Raw genomic sequence first — 18,801 nt, forward strand, 5'->3', positions numbered from 1 at the left:
AGTAAGACAATAATACTATGAAAAGTAAATGAGGTTACAGATAAATAAAGGTGCAACTTGTCCCCTTGATTAATGCAGTTTTTTTTTTACATATCTGCCACATAATTTCATAATGCTAAGATTGCATGTGTTTATGTGTCGATTTTTTGCAGAATTAATTCCAGAAGTACCCATGCTGTTTGAAATGGTATTGAATAAACATAAACCAGTATTTGTCACCACAGTAAAATTCCCCACCAACACCATAATGATAAAGGTCTATAAACCAGTAAACCAAATCATTTTGCAACTGTACCAGTTTTTGCAGTCACTTATAATGCTGTCTCCAGGATTTGCATACTGCCAATTAGAATCACCAGGCCATGCCCATGATGCATTACTAGAAACCACATCACCTAGAGGGAGGCGGGGGGGGGGGCGAGAGAGAGAGAGAGAGATATCTTAACGAATGGCCAAAACAGGGGGTCTCAGATTCTTGAATTCCACAGTGGAATTTCAACCTAAGACATCCAGGGAGTGAAATGAAAAGAATGAGTGAAAGTGGAAGCACTTCACTCACATTCCAACATATTTTACTTCAATAACCATCAAAACCAGAATAGACTAACCTAATCCAGTATAAATGAGCCATGATCTCACCAGTAGCAGTGCTATTGTGGTATTTGCAGCGACACTCCTCTCGGGCTACACACACTCCGTCTTGCAGAACCATATTACCCGGGCAACCGCAGGTCCGACTGCACTCGTGGGACTCCGCACACACTGTGTCGCCATGGAGATCTGAACAGGAGCGTGGACAGGGCTTCCCACAAGGCCATTCTTCCTGCCCTCCATAGCAGTCTGCGTAACATGGGAGGAAATGGCTTGCAGCAAAGGAAAACATACATAGGCTACAGCAAAGAGGGGCAGACGGCAGGGTACACCAGGACTCAGCATGCTGTGAGTGATGAAGAGGCTTCTTAGCGCTCTTTATGTGCAGAGTAAAGGCTTGTTGTAAATTTAATCTATACAATACAATGAAGAAGACCACAGAAATGCCTTATAACAGTATAATAAAAAGTAAAATGCTGTGTCATGTCTGATGAGCAGCCAATGCTGAAAACCACATATTTGATCAAAATATGTCATCACGGTTATAATTTTTGTCAACGAAGGACTTAGGGTGAATCCCAATTCCTATCTTAACCCTCAATCTTAACCCTCAGTCTCAAAAATGTGTGCTCCCGCGAAGTGCTAGTGCTGTCCCAATTCTCAGAGTGTTAAATTGAGGGGAAAGATTGAGGGCTGTATAGCCCTCAATTTTAAGATTTTCCAGCACCTCCCTGGGCAGTAAGTGCTATCCAACAATGCCTTGCGTATCAACATTCAAAGCAAGATGGCGGCGAACACCGGCAAGAAGGCGAGCTATAAATGTAAGTATTTTCTTTGTTAATAGAGATCTAAAAATTACGAAAACCGCCGTATTATCTTAGTTCAATGTCATTTTACGGATTATATACCTCTGTGTAGCATAACATTTATTTTTATTTTTACGATATCCGTGCCGGGTGCGGACAGGCGATATATTGCTATCCTGGTGTTACAGAAGTCATGTTTCTCGGTGTTAATGTAGTTATTAAGTTGTTTTATCAAGATACAGCCTACATGACATGTTTGCGCCGACATGTGTATAAGATGACCGAGCTAGCGTCGTCTCCTGTAGCCGTAGAGATTGATATCTAACGATAGTTACAGCTGTTGTTTCGCTTTAACGTTAACAAAAGGCCGTGTTATGCGGTGACTTTCCGCTGAATATTGTGGTATTTATACAGGTTATTTGGTTGAATATCAACTCATAACGAACTCAACGAACTTATAAGCTACAGCAAAAAAACTAATAATGTAACTAATACATTACAGGTAGCCCACAAACATTTCATAAACTTTTGAACCCATGCACCAATAATGTAGAATCGATGATAGCTGCTTTTGTGGGTTACGATTACATTGGCAGTCTTAACAGTGAACAAAAACCCCTAAAGAAACTCTGATCATGTTGTCCCTGTTTCATTTCAGGGCCTCCAACGAGGAGAAGTTTCTAGAGGACCAATTACATTTTCTCAACCATTTTTTGCCAATTTTTTTTAAATATATATAAATATGTTTGTTTACATTGTTTATTCAATTTTATATATATATTGTATTTTTTGATAAATGATCTATTTTTAATAAAAAGTTTGAGTGTAACAGATTGTGAGTGTTCTTATGTAATCATACTAGATTCTCACATAGGTAGTAGAAACATTACCATGATATAGAAGAAAACACAAAATACTGTTTGGATATGAAAACGATTTATGATTTAAGCCCACGCAAAAGAAATCACTTCAGCTGCAGACGGCATTGTTGCTGGTTCTGTTGCTTTGCCAAAACACCACGTCATTTTATGTCGACGGTAATGAACGACTTTTGATGACGTAACTGCATTTAAGGGGTGTCCCATTTCTAAGTCGCAAGATAACCCTTAGCACTTGGTTTTGAGGGCTAGTAAGACTGAGGGTTGAGATTGAGGGTTAAGATTGAGGGTTAAGAAAGGAATTGGGATTCACCCTTAGTTACATGGCATTGTACTCTCTATATTATGAATTGAGTTATTATTTAGATCAGTTGACAGTGTCATTGGTGTGATACAAACAGAACCAAACATTTTCTTTTTCTTTCTGTGTATCTTATTGTATATTATTATTATTAGGTGTGAATGTGTTGGCCCTGTGATGGACTGGCAGCCTGTCCAGGGTGTCTCCCCGCCTGCTAACCAATGACTGCTGGGATAGGCTCCAGCATCCCCGCAACCCGAATTCGGTTAAGTGGCTTGGATAATGGATGGATGGATAGATGTATCTTATTGAAATCACCATGCTTTGGGAGAAGGAGATGAGGAACATAAGAAAATGTGTAGCTATTCTGAGCTTGCAGCAAAGGTTAGGGGGCATGGATGGAAAGATAGGGTCTTGCCTGTCAAGATTAGTTGCTAATGACTTGCTTCCAGATCTACCATTTCTGTATATATTCTTAGCGAAGTAGGAGTTTGTGAACAGAGCTTGAAATTAGCATTGAAGTCACTTTCAAAAGCTGTGTGAAAGCTGGCGAGTGACAGTAGTTGAAGAGGGATTATGTGGTTCCTTTTTTGGCCTGGTGAATGGATAAATATAACCAGCAAGTAGCTAACTGATACAACATGGTTTCTGATTTGCTGAGCCAAGCAATCAGCCATTTTCTTTAGCCTATTAGCAAAGCCTTGTTGTAGCCGGTGTAGATTCTATATAGTTTGGTTTCTGGTTTGTTCAGTGAGGCCATTTCAAGTCAGCAATCAGTCCTTCCTTTGCACACCACTGCTACAAAGACCAGTAGATGCAGGTAGACATAGGCACAAGGAGGAGAGGAGACGTATATGTTTTGGAAGTATTGTAACTTTGTTGGGTCTGCAAGTTGGTGTGGAGCCAAGTGTTTCCAGGACTGTTGAGCCTTCTTGAGGTATTGTTGACCAAACTCAATTACAAATCAGAGAAGGTGCCAGCTTGATAACCCCAATTACATGCCAGCATACTACGGTACACCCCTCTAATGGCTTGTTTAGGTAGGTTAGTAAATGATGCTGCCTGTTAACATATGATAGGCCATTAGATTCATGATGGCAAAGCCTGATGTCCTATATAGTAGCCACTGATTAGCACATTGGGTCAAGACATGGTTAAATACATGCAAACTCTGCTTTCTCATTTCACCTCTGGCAGACATTTCTTTTCTGTATCATTAAAGAGGAACTTGAGGTGGTTTCTTTGTTAATCTGCAATCCACATAACATCCCAGCATGAACTGACCTGAGCAGACAGTGGTGTTATCATGGCAGCGGCGGCTCTGCCAGCTCTCTCCAAGACAGGGCAAGCCACCAAACCTGGCGGGAGGACTGTTACACTGCCTGAAACGCCTGGATGCCCCCGCACATGCATCACACTCTGACCATGCTGACCAGGGACTCCATGAGCCATGAACTACACACACACACACACACACACACACACACAATGAACACCAGAGACAAAGCACAGTATATACAAAAAAGGAGCTGGCAAGTGAATGAATTGGAGAGACAGAGTAGCAGGCCAGTGACTGACAGAAAGGTAGAGATTTATGAAATAGTGAAAAATCAAAGGAGAAAAGAGAGGGAATGCGAGAGGGAGAGAAGGTGTAAAAAAAAGGAGAAGAGAGAGATCAACCAAGGGAGCAGAACAGACAAGTGAGACCTAATGGAGCGAAAATAAAGTAGAAATAGAGAAAGCACATAGAGGAGATACCAAGGGAAATAGTTGCAGAAAAAAACTGTATTACAGTGCCACTTTATTACTTTTACGCCTATCTGGTCAGAGAGAGACCACAGGGGAGAGAGGAAGAGACAGACAAAGAACACAGTGACAAAGAGTGGGAGCAGGATGATAAGCAAAACAGAGACATGAGGGAGAAGTGCCGGGGAAAAAAAAAAGGAAAATAGTCACTATAATGCCATAATCATAGTTAAGTTACCATGAGGCATAGGGGCTTGCTCTCAAAGGAGCTGCAACATTAAGTGGTCTGAATCGTTTTCATGGTTAGAATTCAGATTGCAGTTACAATAATTTTGATATTTGTCTCCTTTAACTGCGTTTTCATTGCCAGCAAGTGCAACACTGGGGCCAGTTTTATTGCCATCTGCTAAAGGTCGAGAGCCTGTTATTGGCTGTACTGGCCCAGTATTCGCAACTGTTGTGTGTGAAGGTGAAGAGCAATTATGTGCATAACGCTTGATTTAATGGCGAACTTTTCACTTGGCAGGGTGACTGGGACCTGACCAGGGCACTCACAGTGTGTGTCCTGGTCAGGTCCCAGTTGTTTGTAATACCTTGGCCAAAATGGGTAGAAGTCCCTGGAAAGAAGAGGTGGTATCTACCTGGACAGAAGGAAATGACGGGACATGGTTGTCTCTGGATCTGAATCCCTACTCTGTTGTGGACCTCCTGTTTCCCCGGGCAGGACGCCCCTCCAGCTCTGGGTTCAGGACAGCTGCAGCTCCTGTAGCGAGACACCCATTCTGCCCCGCATGTCCTGGAGCACGGGGTCCACTCCGACCACTCACACCAGCTGCCTGAGACTGGACACCCAAACACACATATACACACACAGACAGACACACACACAGAGCGATACATGCACTGCTTTAGCCATTAAAGGTAAAAGTTAATATTTCACATCGCCATCTATCAATCAGACCTGGGACAAACAGCATACGTATATCTATTTGTTTATCACCCTACTTATAGCAATTAACTTAAATGGCAGTTGTAGTATTGAAAATTGATGCCACTGTATATTTTCCAGTTTCTTTTATTATTAGAATTATTTTAAAATATTGTGATAGAGGTCTATTGTTATTCAATTATGTTGCTGGCATGACTAAGATTCTGAATACAAACTGATCCATATTTACATGAAACACTGCCAGTGGAGAAATGACTAACATATACTGTGCACAGAGAACTACAGAAGACCTTACTCACCTGGACAAGGGTTACTGCTGCAGTTGAGCCTACCACCTTCGCAGGTGCTGGAAGACAAGTGATAATTAATAAAAATACTGTTCTTATCCTCGCCTTACTTCAGGTTTTTGATTTCCACCTGTTGCCACGTTGCTCCCTCCACTATATATGTTTGAGTGTCTGCCTTTTTGATGTGCACACCTTTGAGAAATCAAAGCAGTGTGTTTGTGTGTGTGTGTGTGTGTGATAATAATAATCATTACATTTATATAGCACTTTTCTAGACACCCAAAGTGCTTCACATTGAAGGGGGTAACTCACTTCAACCACCACCAATGTATAGCTCCCACCTGGGTGATGCACGGCAGCTATTTTGCACTGGAACGCTCGCCGCACATCAGCTTGAGGTGGAGAGGGAGGAATCATTTAGCCAATTACATGGGGGGACGATTAGGGGGCCAGATGGAGAGAGCCAGGTTGGGAATTTTGCCAGGACACCGGGGGACCCCCTACTCTTTGCGATAAGTGTCAAGGGATCATTAATGACCACAGTGTCAGGACCTTGGTTTAACGTCTGATCCAAAGGACATCTCCTACAGCACAGTGCCCCGGTCACTGCACTAGGATTTCATATTTGTTGTTTTTATTAGGACAAGAGGGAATACTGCCCCCTACTGGCCCACCAACACCACTTCCGGCAGCAACTCGGTTTTCCCGGGAGGTCTCCCATCCAAGTACTAGCCAAGCCCATACCTGCGTTCCAAATGTCCTCATTAGGATAGCAAAACCTGACAGCACCTACCTTGTGTGGACATTTCAGAGGTCCTCACAAAGAAAAGGGTCTATTTTAGGGTTAGGACTTGGTTTTAGGGTTACGGTTAGAACTAGGGTTAGGTTAAGGTTAGGGTAAGGTTAGGGTTAGGCGTGTAGTTTGCGTGGTTAAGGTTAGGGTTAAGGGCTAGGAAATGAATGTAGTCAATGAGGGGTCCACACAAGGATAGTGAAACCAGACTCTGTGTGTGTGTGTGTGTGTGTGTGTGTGTGTGTGTGTGTGTGTGTGTGTGTGTGTGTGTGTGTGTGTGTGTGTGTGTCTAGGTGCTCAATATTCATATTGAAATTGTGTCATTGTGTTACTCCTAACCAGTTGTTGCATCCATCGGGGGCCGTGATAGACTCTCCTGGCTCCAGCCGATGTCCAGTGTTGAGGTCCAGACAGAGACAGTCTTCTCTCTCTACACAGACTGTACCGTTGGCCGACAAAACCTTTCCCTCAGTACAGTAGCACCCTGCCTCACAGCTCCACTCACAATACTGGAGAATGAGGTAAAATGACCATCATCACAACTACGATCACCACCATCAATCGTCTTCACTCTCTACACAGAGTATTCTATAGGCAGGTAGCATTTTATAATCCACTTCAAACCACAACTACCAGCAGTGATATGGACAAAATCATATAAGAAAAAGTACACATTCAAAGAACTGCATTCAACAAGTCTGTTTCCAGGATCCTGACTCACATCAGATCAGACTTAACTTGACTTATGTTTACTCAGCATGAAATACACAAATGCTGATCTATCCTTGGGAAGGAGAAGACAGGAGTCATGTGTGGAGTGGTACTCACAGCTAGGTCATCACAGGAGCGTGGACAGGAGGGGCCACAGCTGCTGAACACGGTCCCTGGGACCTGAGAGCATGGCGCCACTGAAACGCACACACAGATAATGATGTGGAGGCTGCTAGCGTTCGGGGACAAAAACCCAGCTGCCCCCCATCGCTAACAAAAAGACAGATGAGGCCTCTGAGCAATCATTCTTTGCACATGCACATATACAGTCCCCCCCCCCCACACACACACACTAAACATCCTAGATTAGTAGTCAGTATTACAGTCTGTGTCCTCAGTGACCATTTCCAAGCTCTAGTGTCACTTATACTACAGCATACACAAAAAAAGACATTCACTGCACACACACACACACACACACACACACACACACGCACACACACAGCCTATACCTGGGCAGTGGTCAGTGTTACAGGCTATGACTTCAGTTCCCAGCCCCTCACAGTAATTCCCTTCCCCTTCTGGACTGGGACTGTCACATTCACGCCTGCGGCTCCGAACACCCCCACCACATGACTTAGTACAGACCGTCCAGTTATTCCACGGACCCCAGCCACCATCACCTGTAAATACATCACCAAATCATAATATAGGGTTTGATGAAAAAGAAAGTCATTGTGAAAAGTCAGATTTGTTGACAAATGTTTGACTCTGTAGCAGTTGCTGTGGCAGATAACCAACTATTATTATCCACAAGGAACAAAAAGGCCAATTTCCCATTGTGGTACTTTCAGTTTTCACACAGTGTCTTCTCCTCTGGCATAATATGTGACTCAGATTTGATATCGATGAAAACTCCGCATTAAAAAACAATTTGATACATGTAGCCTACATCAAATCAAGTAGTAAAATCCTTCTCAGATAACCTCAAAGTCTTGGATCTCGCAAGGTTATATTTCTATGGTAATGTTGTGGGATACAAACAGTTGATGCAATGTAGGTATATTTCCGAAGGTAAATTAACAATAAAATTACCATCTGTCTCAAGGTCAAATTGTTGAGTACTTCTGACAGAAACCATACCACACTAACGAGATATCAAAACTGAGGCATTGGTCTATCAACGTTGCTGTTATTCGGCCCTATTAACTGTCATCAATAGTCATCCTTCCTGAGTTGGTGTCACTCACGGTCACACAGGGCGGTCATGCAGACTTGGTCCTGGCGGCGGGGTCCGAAGCAGGGCAAGCCACTGCCGGAGCGTTCGGGGCTGGAGCAAAATCGATACCTTGACTGGAGACCTGCTCCACATGACACCGAACACTGTCCCCAAGGAGTCCACAAGGACCACTGGCCATCCACTGTGGGGTGTGTGTGTGTGTGTGTGTTGGTAGAGGGAGGGAAAAGACAAAGAAAGAAGGATAAAGAGGATAGGAAAAGCAGACAAAAAAGGGTGAATATTGTTTCATAGGTAGATTTGCCATTTTTGCATGTCAGTCTGTCTATCTAAATATTTCTTTTTTTCCGAGTTTTTCCCCCTTTTTCTCCCCAATTGTATCCAGCCAATTACCCCACTCTTCCGAGCCATTGCAATCACTGCACCATCCCCTCTGCTGATCCGGGGAGGGCTGCAGACTACCACATGCCTTCTCCGATACACGTGGAATCACCAGCCGCTTCTTTTCACCTGACAGTGAGGAGTTTCACCAGGGGGACGTAGCGCATGGGAGGATCACGCTATTCCCCCCAGTTCCCCCTCCCCCCTGAATAGGCGCCCCGACCGACCAGAGGAGGCACTAGTGCAGTGACCAGGACACATACCCACATCCAGCTTCCCACCCACAGACACGGCTAATTGTGTCTGTAGGGACGCCTGACCAAGCTGGAGGTAACATCTATTCTGTTGGTAGGCAACAGAATAGACCACTACGCTACCCGGACGCCTATCTAATTATTTCTATTTCTGTTTGACTCTGTCTGAATACAACCCACCAGCTGTGGGTATCATTTAGTAATGAATACCAGCCATTTGATTTCTATTTCTTCTGCTATATGGTTACAGACAGTAGCATGTGTTTATGTGGTGACAGATAGTCAGTAATTAAAGGCTAAGGACAACACAGTTTCAGGTAGTCTTGTAGTCTGGATAGTTAACAGCAGCTGTATTTCAACACATTTGTGGAAAATGATTGGGGAAATATTTTTCACCTACCGTTACAGCTGAGCTTAGTGCAGTTCATCAGCCTCCCAGCTTCACACGTGCTGCAAAAACATCCAACGAGACTTTAAACAGGATCAGACTCTTATTACTCCGTCCTTAAACATGCACCACCAAATACAAACACACAATACTGTTGTGTAATGCACTTTGTTGTAGGCCAAAGAAAGTCTAAAATAGTAATTAATTCACAGCCTTTAACTGCGCGTTTGCACAATTAAAGGCTGTGAATTAGTCGGTGTGCGTCAGTCCCTTTTGTCCTCGGGAAGTTTGCCGCCCTCAAGCTGAGAAGCACCTAATTCAGTTGTGTTTTGCTGGAGGATGCACAGAGAACCCGGTTTCAACTAGTTATTACTTAAGCTATGTAATCTGGAGGCTCTTGCAACATAAAGGCAAGTCAATTAAAACAGTCTAAAATGTCCATTAAGCTTTCCATATCCAATACTTATCCAAATCAGTAACCAATTTTCATAATGTAGGGTATGTTTAAATTACCAGTTGTTGCAGGCTCTGATGATGATGTCTCCTGGGTGGTATTGCTCCCCATCCAAATCACAGCGACACTCAGACTCCTGCACACACACCCCATCCTGGGTAAATGGAGAGACATGAATGGTGAGGGTTTGTGTGTGTGTGTGTGTGTGTGTGTCTGCTTGCAAGCATTTGGAAATACCCCCATCCTCCACCACACACACACACACACACACACACACACACACACACACACACACACACACACACACACACACCTACCTGCTGGGCAGTCCTGTGTGGACACTGGCAGCCAGGTGTACAGTTCCTGCTGAGCTCCATAGTGATGTCTGAACAGGACACCACTCCTGTCACACACTGCTTCCACTCCTGGCCTGGGGGACACACCCTGCTATCATCTATACACAAACAATAGAGAATAAGGAGATACTTAGTAAGTTACACAAAGTGGAAACCCTCTTTGTTCAATTAAAAGCATCTAACCTGTATGCATGGATAAATAACTTTAATTACTATAAAGATTATTGATGATATCTACATCTGTGGGAGCTTTAAGAGGCTAATTTGGTGCTGAATCAGCAAATAAAATTGTTTTGCATTCATTCATTCATTCATTACTCAAACATTTAACTGAATCACAGCATCAAATCTGACACTAAAATAATGTTTCTTAGATGAGGACAAGATAATAAAGCTTTGTTTTAGCAGCCATACCACAGGGCTGCAGGTTACAGGCACTGAACTGCTGAGCGGTGCCATGGGTTCGGATCGGCCCGCGTGTTCTGTTGCGGTAACCCCCTCCACATGTGACAGAACACTCAGACCACGCTCCCCACGGCTCCTTCACACCTAGGACACAACACAACTGGATTAACTGACTCGTTTTTAAAAGCTTTAAGTTGTTTTTCATTCAGAACAATGTGCAGTGGGATAAGGAGGAAATACAGCACACCACAGAGGAGGGATGCATCGAGATAATATTACTGAACAACGTCACTGGGCGGGCACATCCCCTCACCATAACAAGGCTCGATGCTACAGGTGTCCATCCCCACCCTGTCTCCTTTGCAAGGGCGGCCCCCAAATGCCGGGGGGGGATTGGTCCCCGCACGGTACCTCCTCCTCACGCCAACGTCGCATGTTCGACTGCACGCACTCCACTGGGTCCAACTGCTCCAGCCACAGTCCACTAGGAAACAGACATGCACACACACAGAGCAAATGGGAGACTGGAAATACACATTGCACACTGGCCAAAGACATAGTTTAATGGTCAAAAGGGGAGGAAGATAACAGTAAGCCAACTGACCAGGGCAAGGAGCTGTCCCACATTCCATTTCTCCGTCAGTGCAGGTACTGTTTGAAGAACATAGTAAGCGAGATTAACTTTTGATTTTAGAGTAACACTGGAGACAGTCATAAACAGTACTGGTGACAAAGACGATTATTTTTGATTTGTCTTTTGTGTGCAGTCACAGACAAAAAGTTATTTTAGAAACTGTAAATATATTTGAATCACAATGATAAACCAAAGACACAAAGTAAACAGTGCAACTATTGTTAAAATAAAACAAAAAAAACCTACAATTTTAATATTCAATATACAGAAAAATTTGACTGGTTACTTTCTACATAGTCGAGCATTTGAACACAAGTAGATGGTACCAGTTGTTGCAGGCATCCACAGGCAGTATGGCCCCAGCTGGATACAGCTCCCCCTGGTGGTAACATGGGCACCGGGCCAAAGGCACACAGCTTCCATTGAAGAGGTAGAAGCCCAGGGCGCAGTAGCAGCCATCATAACACTTGGTGGCACACTGAACTTCTATGGAGGTCATGTCCAGGCACACCCGCGGGCACGCCCCGCCTTGGGCCTTGCACTCATCTGCTGTCATATATACCATTCCTTCAGGACACACACCTGTAAATTGTATATTGAGAAGAGGGTAAAATAAATGGACACGCACACAGCTATACACATCCAGTGGTCTCTGCTGACTCATCAATGAAAGCCACTTTATTCGACATTGTATTCTTACAACAAATTGTATTCTCACGATGAATTGGTTCTCTGCATTTAACCCATCCTATTACATAGGAGCAGTGGCAGCTGCAGCACCTGGGGACCAACTCCAGTTCTTTACATTGCCTTGCTCAGGGGTACAGACAGCAGTATTATCCCTAACATGCACTTCTTTTTGATGGTGGGAGGAAACCAGAGCACCCAGAGGAAACCCACGCAGACACAGGGAGAACATTCAAGCTCCACACAGAAAGGACCTGGGACGGCCTGGGGTTTGAACCCAGGACCTTCTTGTTGTGAAGCAACAGTGCTAACCACTGGGCCACCCTGCCGCCTTTCTTTTTTAAATGAAAGCCTGTGTCATGTGTTTAAGTTTAAACTGCAAACCATTTCAACAATAATGTGCTTTGACTTTTAAACATTGAGAAGCTGTGTCTTCTCTGATGTGAGTGGGAATTCACATGCACAGATATCCCATAGTGTCATATGGAGGGATCCAGAGCCGGATTAAATGGTATACCTGACACTAGACAGACTGTATTTTTAGGCAAGAAATGCATACGGATGATCCACTGTGGCGACCCCTAACGAGATCAGCCGAAAGTAGTAGTAGTAGTGGACTGTTTTTTTAGGCAGACTGTATTTTTCAGACCCCTCTACACGCAAATTTTGATATTTGGTAAACAAACAAAATGACTTTTAACTGCCACATGATTATTATGATCATTAATTTAGTTAGGTATACATATTTTAGCTTATCTATATTTCAGTATTCATATGCAATTTGTTTGTCATTTATTTATAGTGAAAAGTATAGCCCTATATTATACATTTCATTTATATGCATTTTACAGTCGGTAACTGAGGCTGGCTTGTGGGCTTTGAAACTGCAGGGTCCGAGAGAAATGTGTAAAGCCCCTCCCTGTCATTTTTTTTCATCCTCTTCATTTTTCACTTTTTTGTGCTTTGCTGTACCTTAAAACCATACCAAAAAACTGATAGCCTATATGTTGCTGCTGGTAACATACGAGTATGAATGCAACTGCACCAATGTGCGGGAAATACTTTTTCCCCACACATTGGTGCAAACGTAAAGCACTCTGAGTGGTCGGTAGACTAGAAAAACTTTATATAAATGCCGTCCACTTACCACCAATGTTGTGTATGTTTAAAATTTTTTTTTTAAAAAGGACAATATAAATGTTGAAATAAAGTTTTAGATCGGTTTTTATATTTTCAAAATATGTGTTAAACATTTATTACATTATTAAATAATATTTAATTAATGTAGGCAGTTGATGTTCTTTTCCACTCTGTCTGGGCCCTAGGCAATGAGGCCCTAGGCATGTACCCAGAATAACTGCATAGATCAGGTTCAGGATCAAATGATTAACAGGGGGAGGAATAAAAGGACTTGTCTCTTTCTCTATGTGTTACAAAAGTACAAATCAGTAAGAGCCTTCCACAGTGAACAGAATCATTTTGCTCAGTACCTGAGCAGGGATGGGAGTTGCAGTCTCGCGTCTGAATGTGTGGCCCAGGACATGTACTGCCCCCGTGCTGTGGGGAGGGTAAATTGCAGAAACGCTCTCTTGTTTGGACACCTGAGTCACACTCAGAGGAACACTGGGACCAGGGAGACCATGTTGACCAGCCACCACTTACTGGGAGAAAAATACATCTATAGTTTTATCAGGGGATTTATGGCATAGAATGAGATGTTTATTTTCATCTTCAAATACAGAAACACACAATCATTCCTTTTTATAGAAATGCAGGGCTGGGGATTCAACAAGTGATGGACTAGGGATTGACTCTGTGTGTGTGTGTGTGTGTGTGTGTGTGTGTGTGTGTGTGTGTGTGTGTGTGTGTGTGTGTGTGTGTGTGTGTTTGTGTCTTACCTGGACAGTTAATGGTATTACAGGGCTCTTGCTCCTCACTATCGCCACCACAGGCAGCTAGTCCATATGTTTTATTGGAGTAGAAGTATGTATCGTTAGTGAATGCGGTGCTGAAGGATGCCTGTGCATGTTCATCACGGGTGTGTGTGTGGTTGCAGCTGCGAAATCGCCGTCTGAAGCCAACATCATCCACGTGGTGGAAACAGGTTTTACTGCACTCTGACCAGGCGGTCCACTTGCTCCACATTCGCTCCGGTAGTCCTTTCAGAATGAGGGGAGGGGAAATCATCATGTTATCGTTATCAATTCAAAACCACATCACATGACTAAGTAGAAAACAGTGGCAGCTGCTGACCAAGATTATCGATGAAGCAACCGCCCACCCCCACCCCAGCAACCCACCCAATATATATTTTGGGGGGTGAATATTTATTTTTGAATGGAATACATCACCCTTGATGTCTTCATATGTGTAAGTACAACAACTTTGTTACTTTCCACTATCGGCTTTACGCCTCCTTATTTGGCTGATATGATAAAGATGTAAAATGCTACCAACCATATAACTTTTCCTTGGAAAATTTCTAACCAACACTTGAAAGTGTGAAAATAGGATATTTGTTTGCATGTAGATCCTCAGGATAATAATTTTGATGTGTTGAAGAATTGATATATCATATATCTGTAATTTTGATATCGAGGCAATTATTTCTTTCCGATATCTTCCATAATTAGTTCTTCAAATCCAGCTATACTCCTGCAGATCCTGTCTTACCAAAATTCATATGTATACAATGAGTCACTGATAGTACCTGTTCGTACAGCTTTTGAGACTATCCTCTTGATACTTTGACTAAGCTCATGTCAGCTTCTAAACCAACTACTTGCTTACTTGACCCTTTATCAGCAAAACTTTTTAAAGACTTCTAGCCTTTCCTGGGACCTATAATGCTAGACACTGTTAATTTATCACTTACTACTGGCATTGTTCCCAGCAGTTTTAAGACAGCTGTGGTCAAACCTCTACTTAAGAAACTACACCTTGATCCAGGGTCTCTTAATAACTATCGATCAGTCTCTAATCTTCCATTCTTTTCTACAGTAATAGAGAGAGTTGTGTATCAACAACTTTCGACCAATATAGAAGAAAACTATCTATATGAACCTTTTCAAATTGGCTTTCAAGGCCTGTCACTCCACTGAAACTGCTCTGACCAGAGTGGTGAACAATCTTTTACTAGCGATGGACTCTGATTCCACCTCTGTGCTTGTATCACTGGACCTCAGTGCAGCCTTTGACACCACTGATCACTTTAGACTCATAGAATAAATTGTAATTTTGGTGTCTCTGGCTTAACTCTCTCTTGGCTTAAGACCTACTTATCTGGAAGAACACATTGTGTCTGCTATAATAATATTAGATCGAAATTGTCTGATGTTAAATATGGCGTACCTCAGGGCTTGGTTCTTGGCTCTCTACTTTTCCCTCTTTATATTTCACCTCTTGGCCAAAGTATACGCAGTGATAGAATAAATTTCCATTGCTATGCAGATGATACTCGGCTGTATGTGCCTATAAGGGCTGATGAGCATACTCAAATAACTAATTTCGAGGCCTGCTTGGCTGCTGTGAACAATTGGATGTCTCTAAATTTCCTGCTTTTAAATTCAAATAAAACTGAGATGCTGGTCATTGGCCGTGCAAGACACAGACACCAATTTGATCAAGTTATAATAACAATCGACAACTCTGTGATTTCACAAAGTGTGGCAGCCAAAAATCTTGGTGTTAACGTTTGATCTCAGCCTTTTCTTTGATAAGCACATTAAAGAAATCCCCAAGACTGCCTTTTTTCACTTGTGTAACAGATAAATTCGGTCTTCCCTGTCCACAGCTGACACAGAGACTCTAATACATGCATTTGTTTCATCCAGTCTTATTGTAATGTTCTGTTTTCAGGTCTGCCACATGCTAGTACTCAAGGTCTTAAGATGGTTCAAAATGCTGCAGCTAGGATCCAAACTAAAAGTAGAACATTTGACGATATTACACCAATTCTTGCCTAACTTCATTGACTTCCTATCCATGTTAAATCAGGTTTCAAGGTGCTTCTGCTGACTCAAAATCCTAAATGGGCTTGCCCCATCATATCTGTCTGATCTCCATAAACCGTGCATTCCATCTCGAACTCTCCACTCTCAAAATACAGGGCTCCTGTGTGTACCCAAAGTTAAAAAGAAGTCAGCTGGTGGCAGGGCCTTTTCCTATCAGGGCCCGTTCTTGTGGAATAACCTGCCTGCTGCCGTCAGACAATCAGAGTCTGTTGAGTCCTTTAAATCCAAACTTAAAACTCATCTTTTTGTCTCAAACCTACATTAAGTTCCCTTTAAATTGAGTACTTCACAACCTGTACAGCATGGCAGGTCAGTTTCTGTCTCAATGAATTTACCAAACACTGTTCTGCCGATGAGATAATAGAGTATAGATTATTGAATATTGAAAACTGTTCTCTTCTCTCCAATGCCTTTTCTCTCTCTCTCTCTGGATGATGTCTTCCCCTTTCTCTTCCCCTGTGTATGTGAATGGTGTGATGTGAGTCTCCCTTGTGTGCACGTGTGGTCTATCCTCCTCCCAGGTCTCCATGGTGATGGTGATCGCCACTGGGACACTGCTTGACATCCTCTTCATCACTTTTTAAAATTATATATATCTTATAAATCTATATCCTGTTTCAATGCTATATCCTTATCTCATGCTGATGTGAGTGTTTTTTTTTCTCCTCTCCCGCATATGTGAATGGTGTGATGTGAGTCTAATCTGTGTGCATGTGTAGTATGTCCTTCTGTCAGGTCTATATAGTGATGATGGTGGTCATGTGGCTCAGGTCCTGGGCTGTTCCGATGGCATCTGGACAATGCTTGGCATCCTTCTCATCATATTCTTCATATATCTTATAATTCCATTATAATTCTGTTATCCGCTTTCAATGTTGTATTCTGTAAATTGTGCACACACAACATCCATTGCAGGTCTGTCCATCTTAGGAGAGAGATCCCTCCTCTGTTGCTCTCCCTGGGGTTTCTACCTATTTTTTTTCTCCCTGTTAAGGGTTTTTTGTTTTTAGGGAGTTGTGTCTTATCTGATGTGAGGGTCTAAGAATAGGATGTTGTATTGCTGTGAAGCCCACTGAAGCAACTTTGTAAATTGCGATAATGGCCTATGCAAATAAAATTTGACTTGACTGCATCCCTTTTTCTGGTAATGTAGACTCCTTGCAGATATCTAAATTTCATCTCACCTGCTCTAATCTATAAAGCATTTCAAAAAGAACCAGCTGGACTGCTGATTAACGCTTTTCCTCTTCACAGAGCAACACCAATATCCCACGTCTACAAAACGTGTTAGGTTTGTGTGTATGGTGAGTTGGCTGGTATACCAGGGATGCAGGGGAGGAAGCACTGGAGGGCCTCAGAGGAGTCTCCCAGACAGGACTGTCCTCTTACTGGACCTCTCGGGTTCACTGGGGACCTGGGATGGCAGTCATCAGAGAACAAGAGCTGGGTTGGTTTCTGCACCCAGAGTAAAACTCTGACAGGGCATTAAAGTAATAATGACAGAAACTACTCTTCTTTCTTAAAGGACAGTCTTTTGTTGTGATCGTGGCTGTAATTTGCATTTGGTGTTTAATTAGATCAATATATCATTTTGTCTGAATCATTATTCATGTAATCAAAAAAGCAAATTTTGGTAGTGATATACTAAAATAGGTCCACGTTAATTTGAAATCAAACTTCGTACAAATGGCTCTTTCTGCATTTCGAATCTCTATGCAATGATACATATCTAGAAAGGTGCAATGCCAGTTAAAGACAGGTTGGACATGCCTGTAGCGCTGTTGTAAACCGAGCCCACAGGTTACGTCACACGGTGACCATGATGACCATGCCGACCAATTACAGCTTGCCACACAAATGGAGGCATCACAGGTGACCTGTCCATCTCTGCATACACTGGTGGGACAGAAATATAAGCATCTCTGGAAATAACTGTGAATACAGTACATCACCAACCTGCAGACACGGCCAATTGTGTCTGTAGAGATGCCCAACCAAGCCGGAGGTAACACGGGGATTCGAACCGCCGACCCCCATGTTGGTAGGTGACGGAATAGACCGCTACGCTACCCGGGCACTTTAATTTAATTCTAACATATCCACCATTTGAAAAATGACACCGTTTTACAACAAAGCAAACTAATTGGTGGCATAAAAGTCAAACTCAGAGGTCGACATAATTGTTATTATTTACAAGCCATTAAGCTGCAAAATGTAATAATTTTTTTCCATATTTAGCCAAAGATAAAAGACAGGAAAAATGGGTAGAGTTGAATGGGGATAGAGTTCAATAGCCATTTATGGAAAAGGACATTGCTGTTATATGGTTTTGCTGTAGTCGACAGAGTTTAACAATGAATTCGCTCAATTGAGGCTTTATCTCTGTCTCACCATGTGGTGCACTGGTCCTTGCTGACCACCTGTCCAGGCTGCAGAGTCAGTCCCTCCCAGTAGCAGACACATTGGCTGGCATTCACACATCTCCCTTCCTGAAAGTAAAGACCATCAGGACAACGACACCCTGGAGAAAAACAGGAAAATAAATGTATGTCTGAATCAGTATTTTCCCTGCCAGAGAATAAGCCACACCAAAATGGGGTGCCCCCCAACTGACAAGATCATCATATTTCTAGGGAGGTTTGGAGTAGCACAATTGACTGTGTGGTATGTGACTTTTGGGTCATGCTGGGAATATCTTTGGCAGGAAATTTTGGTCCGAATCAATTAATGGAGCTTGATATCCTCTTGAATGGTCCATACGGCCCAGTTCACAGTACAATGCACACCCAGAATTGACTTTACCCTTTCCTCTTTATCTGAAGAGAAAATAGGAGAATTCTCACTTTTGAGGCTGTTGACAGTTGAACAAGAACAAAAAAATTAATGGTTTCTAAATTAGGATTCAGCTGTCTGTGAATCAAGTGCATCAA

General features: G+C 42.8%; 1 protein-coding gene across 1 annotated transcript in view; it reads right to left on the reverse strand.

Moving 5' to 3' along the window:
• The window catches only part of sspo (SCO-spondin), a 172,151-nt gene that overhangs the window by 62,287 nt on the left and 91,063 nt on the right, over positions 1–18,801 (reverse strand). Inside the window, exons 61-82 of the mRNA XM_056299211.1 lie at positions 18,263–18,392; positions 17,642–17,767; positions 17,194–17,285; positions 13,895–14,017; positions 13,757–13,813; positions 13,349–13,519; positions 11,498–11,753; positions 11,142–11,188; positions 10,851–11,021; positions 10,547–10,681; positions 10,094–10,230; positions 9,836–9,930; positions 9,335–9,384; positions 8,313–8,483; positions 7,575–7,745; positions 7,180–7,259; positions 6,691–6,860; positions 5,571–5,617; positions 4,964–5,164; positions 3,861–4,031; positions 640–840; positions 296–395 (exon numbers count right to left, since the gene is read on the reverse strand). Of these exons, the coding sequence (XP_056155186.1) occupies positions 296–395; positions 640–840; positions 3,861–4,031; positions 4,964–5,164; positions 5,571–5,617; positions 6,691–6,860; positions 7,180–7,259; positions 7,575–7,745; positions 8,313–8,483; positions 9,335–9,384; positions 9,836–9,930; positions 10,094–10,230; positions 10,547–10,681; positions 10,851–11,021; positions 11,142–11,188; positions 11,498–11,753; positions 13,349–13,519; positions 13,757–13,813; positions 13,895–14,017; positions 17,194–17,285; positions 17,642–17,767; positions 18,263–18,392 (2,902 nt within the window). The remainder of the gene's footprint in view (positions 1–295; positions 396–639; positions 841–3,860; positions 4,032–4,963; positions 5,165–5,570; positions 5,618–6,690; positions 6,861–7,179; positions 7,260–7,574; positions 7,746–8,312; positions 8,484–9,334; positions 9,385–9,835; positions 9,931–10,093; positions 10,231–10,546; positions 10,682–10,850; positions 11,022–11,141; positions 11,189–11,497; positions 11,754–13,348; positions 13,520–13,756; positions 13,814–13,894; positions 14,018–17,193; positions 17,286–17,641; positions 17,768–18,262; positions 18,393–18,801) is intronic.

This window comes from Lampris incognitus, chromosome 19 (assembly GCF_029633865.1).
Source record: "Lampris incognitus isolate fLamInc1 chromosome 19, fLamInc1.hap2, whole genome shotgun sequence".
NCBI classification, from domain to species: domain Eukaryota; kingdom Metazoa; phylum Chordata; class Actinopteri; order Lampriformes; family Lampridae; genus Lampris; species Lampris incognitus.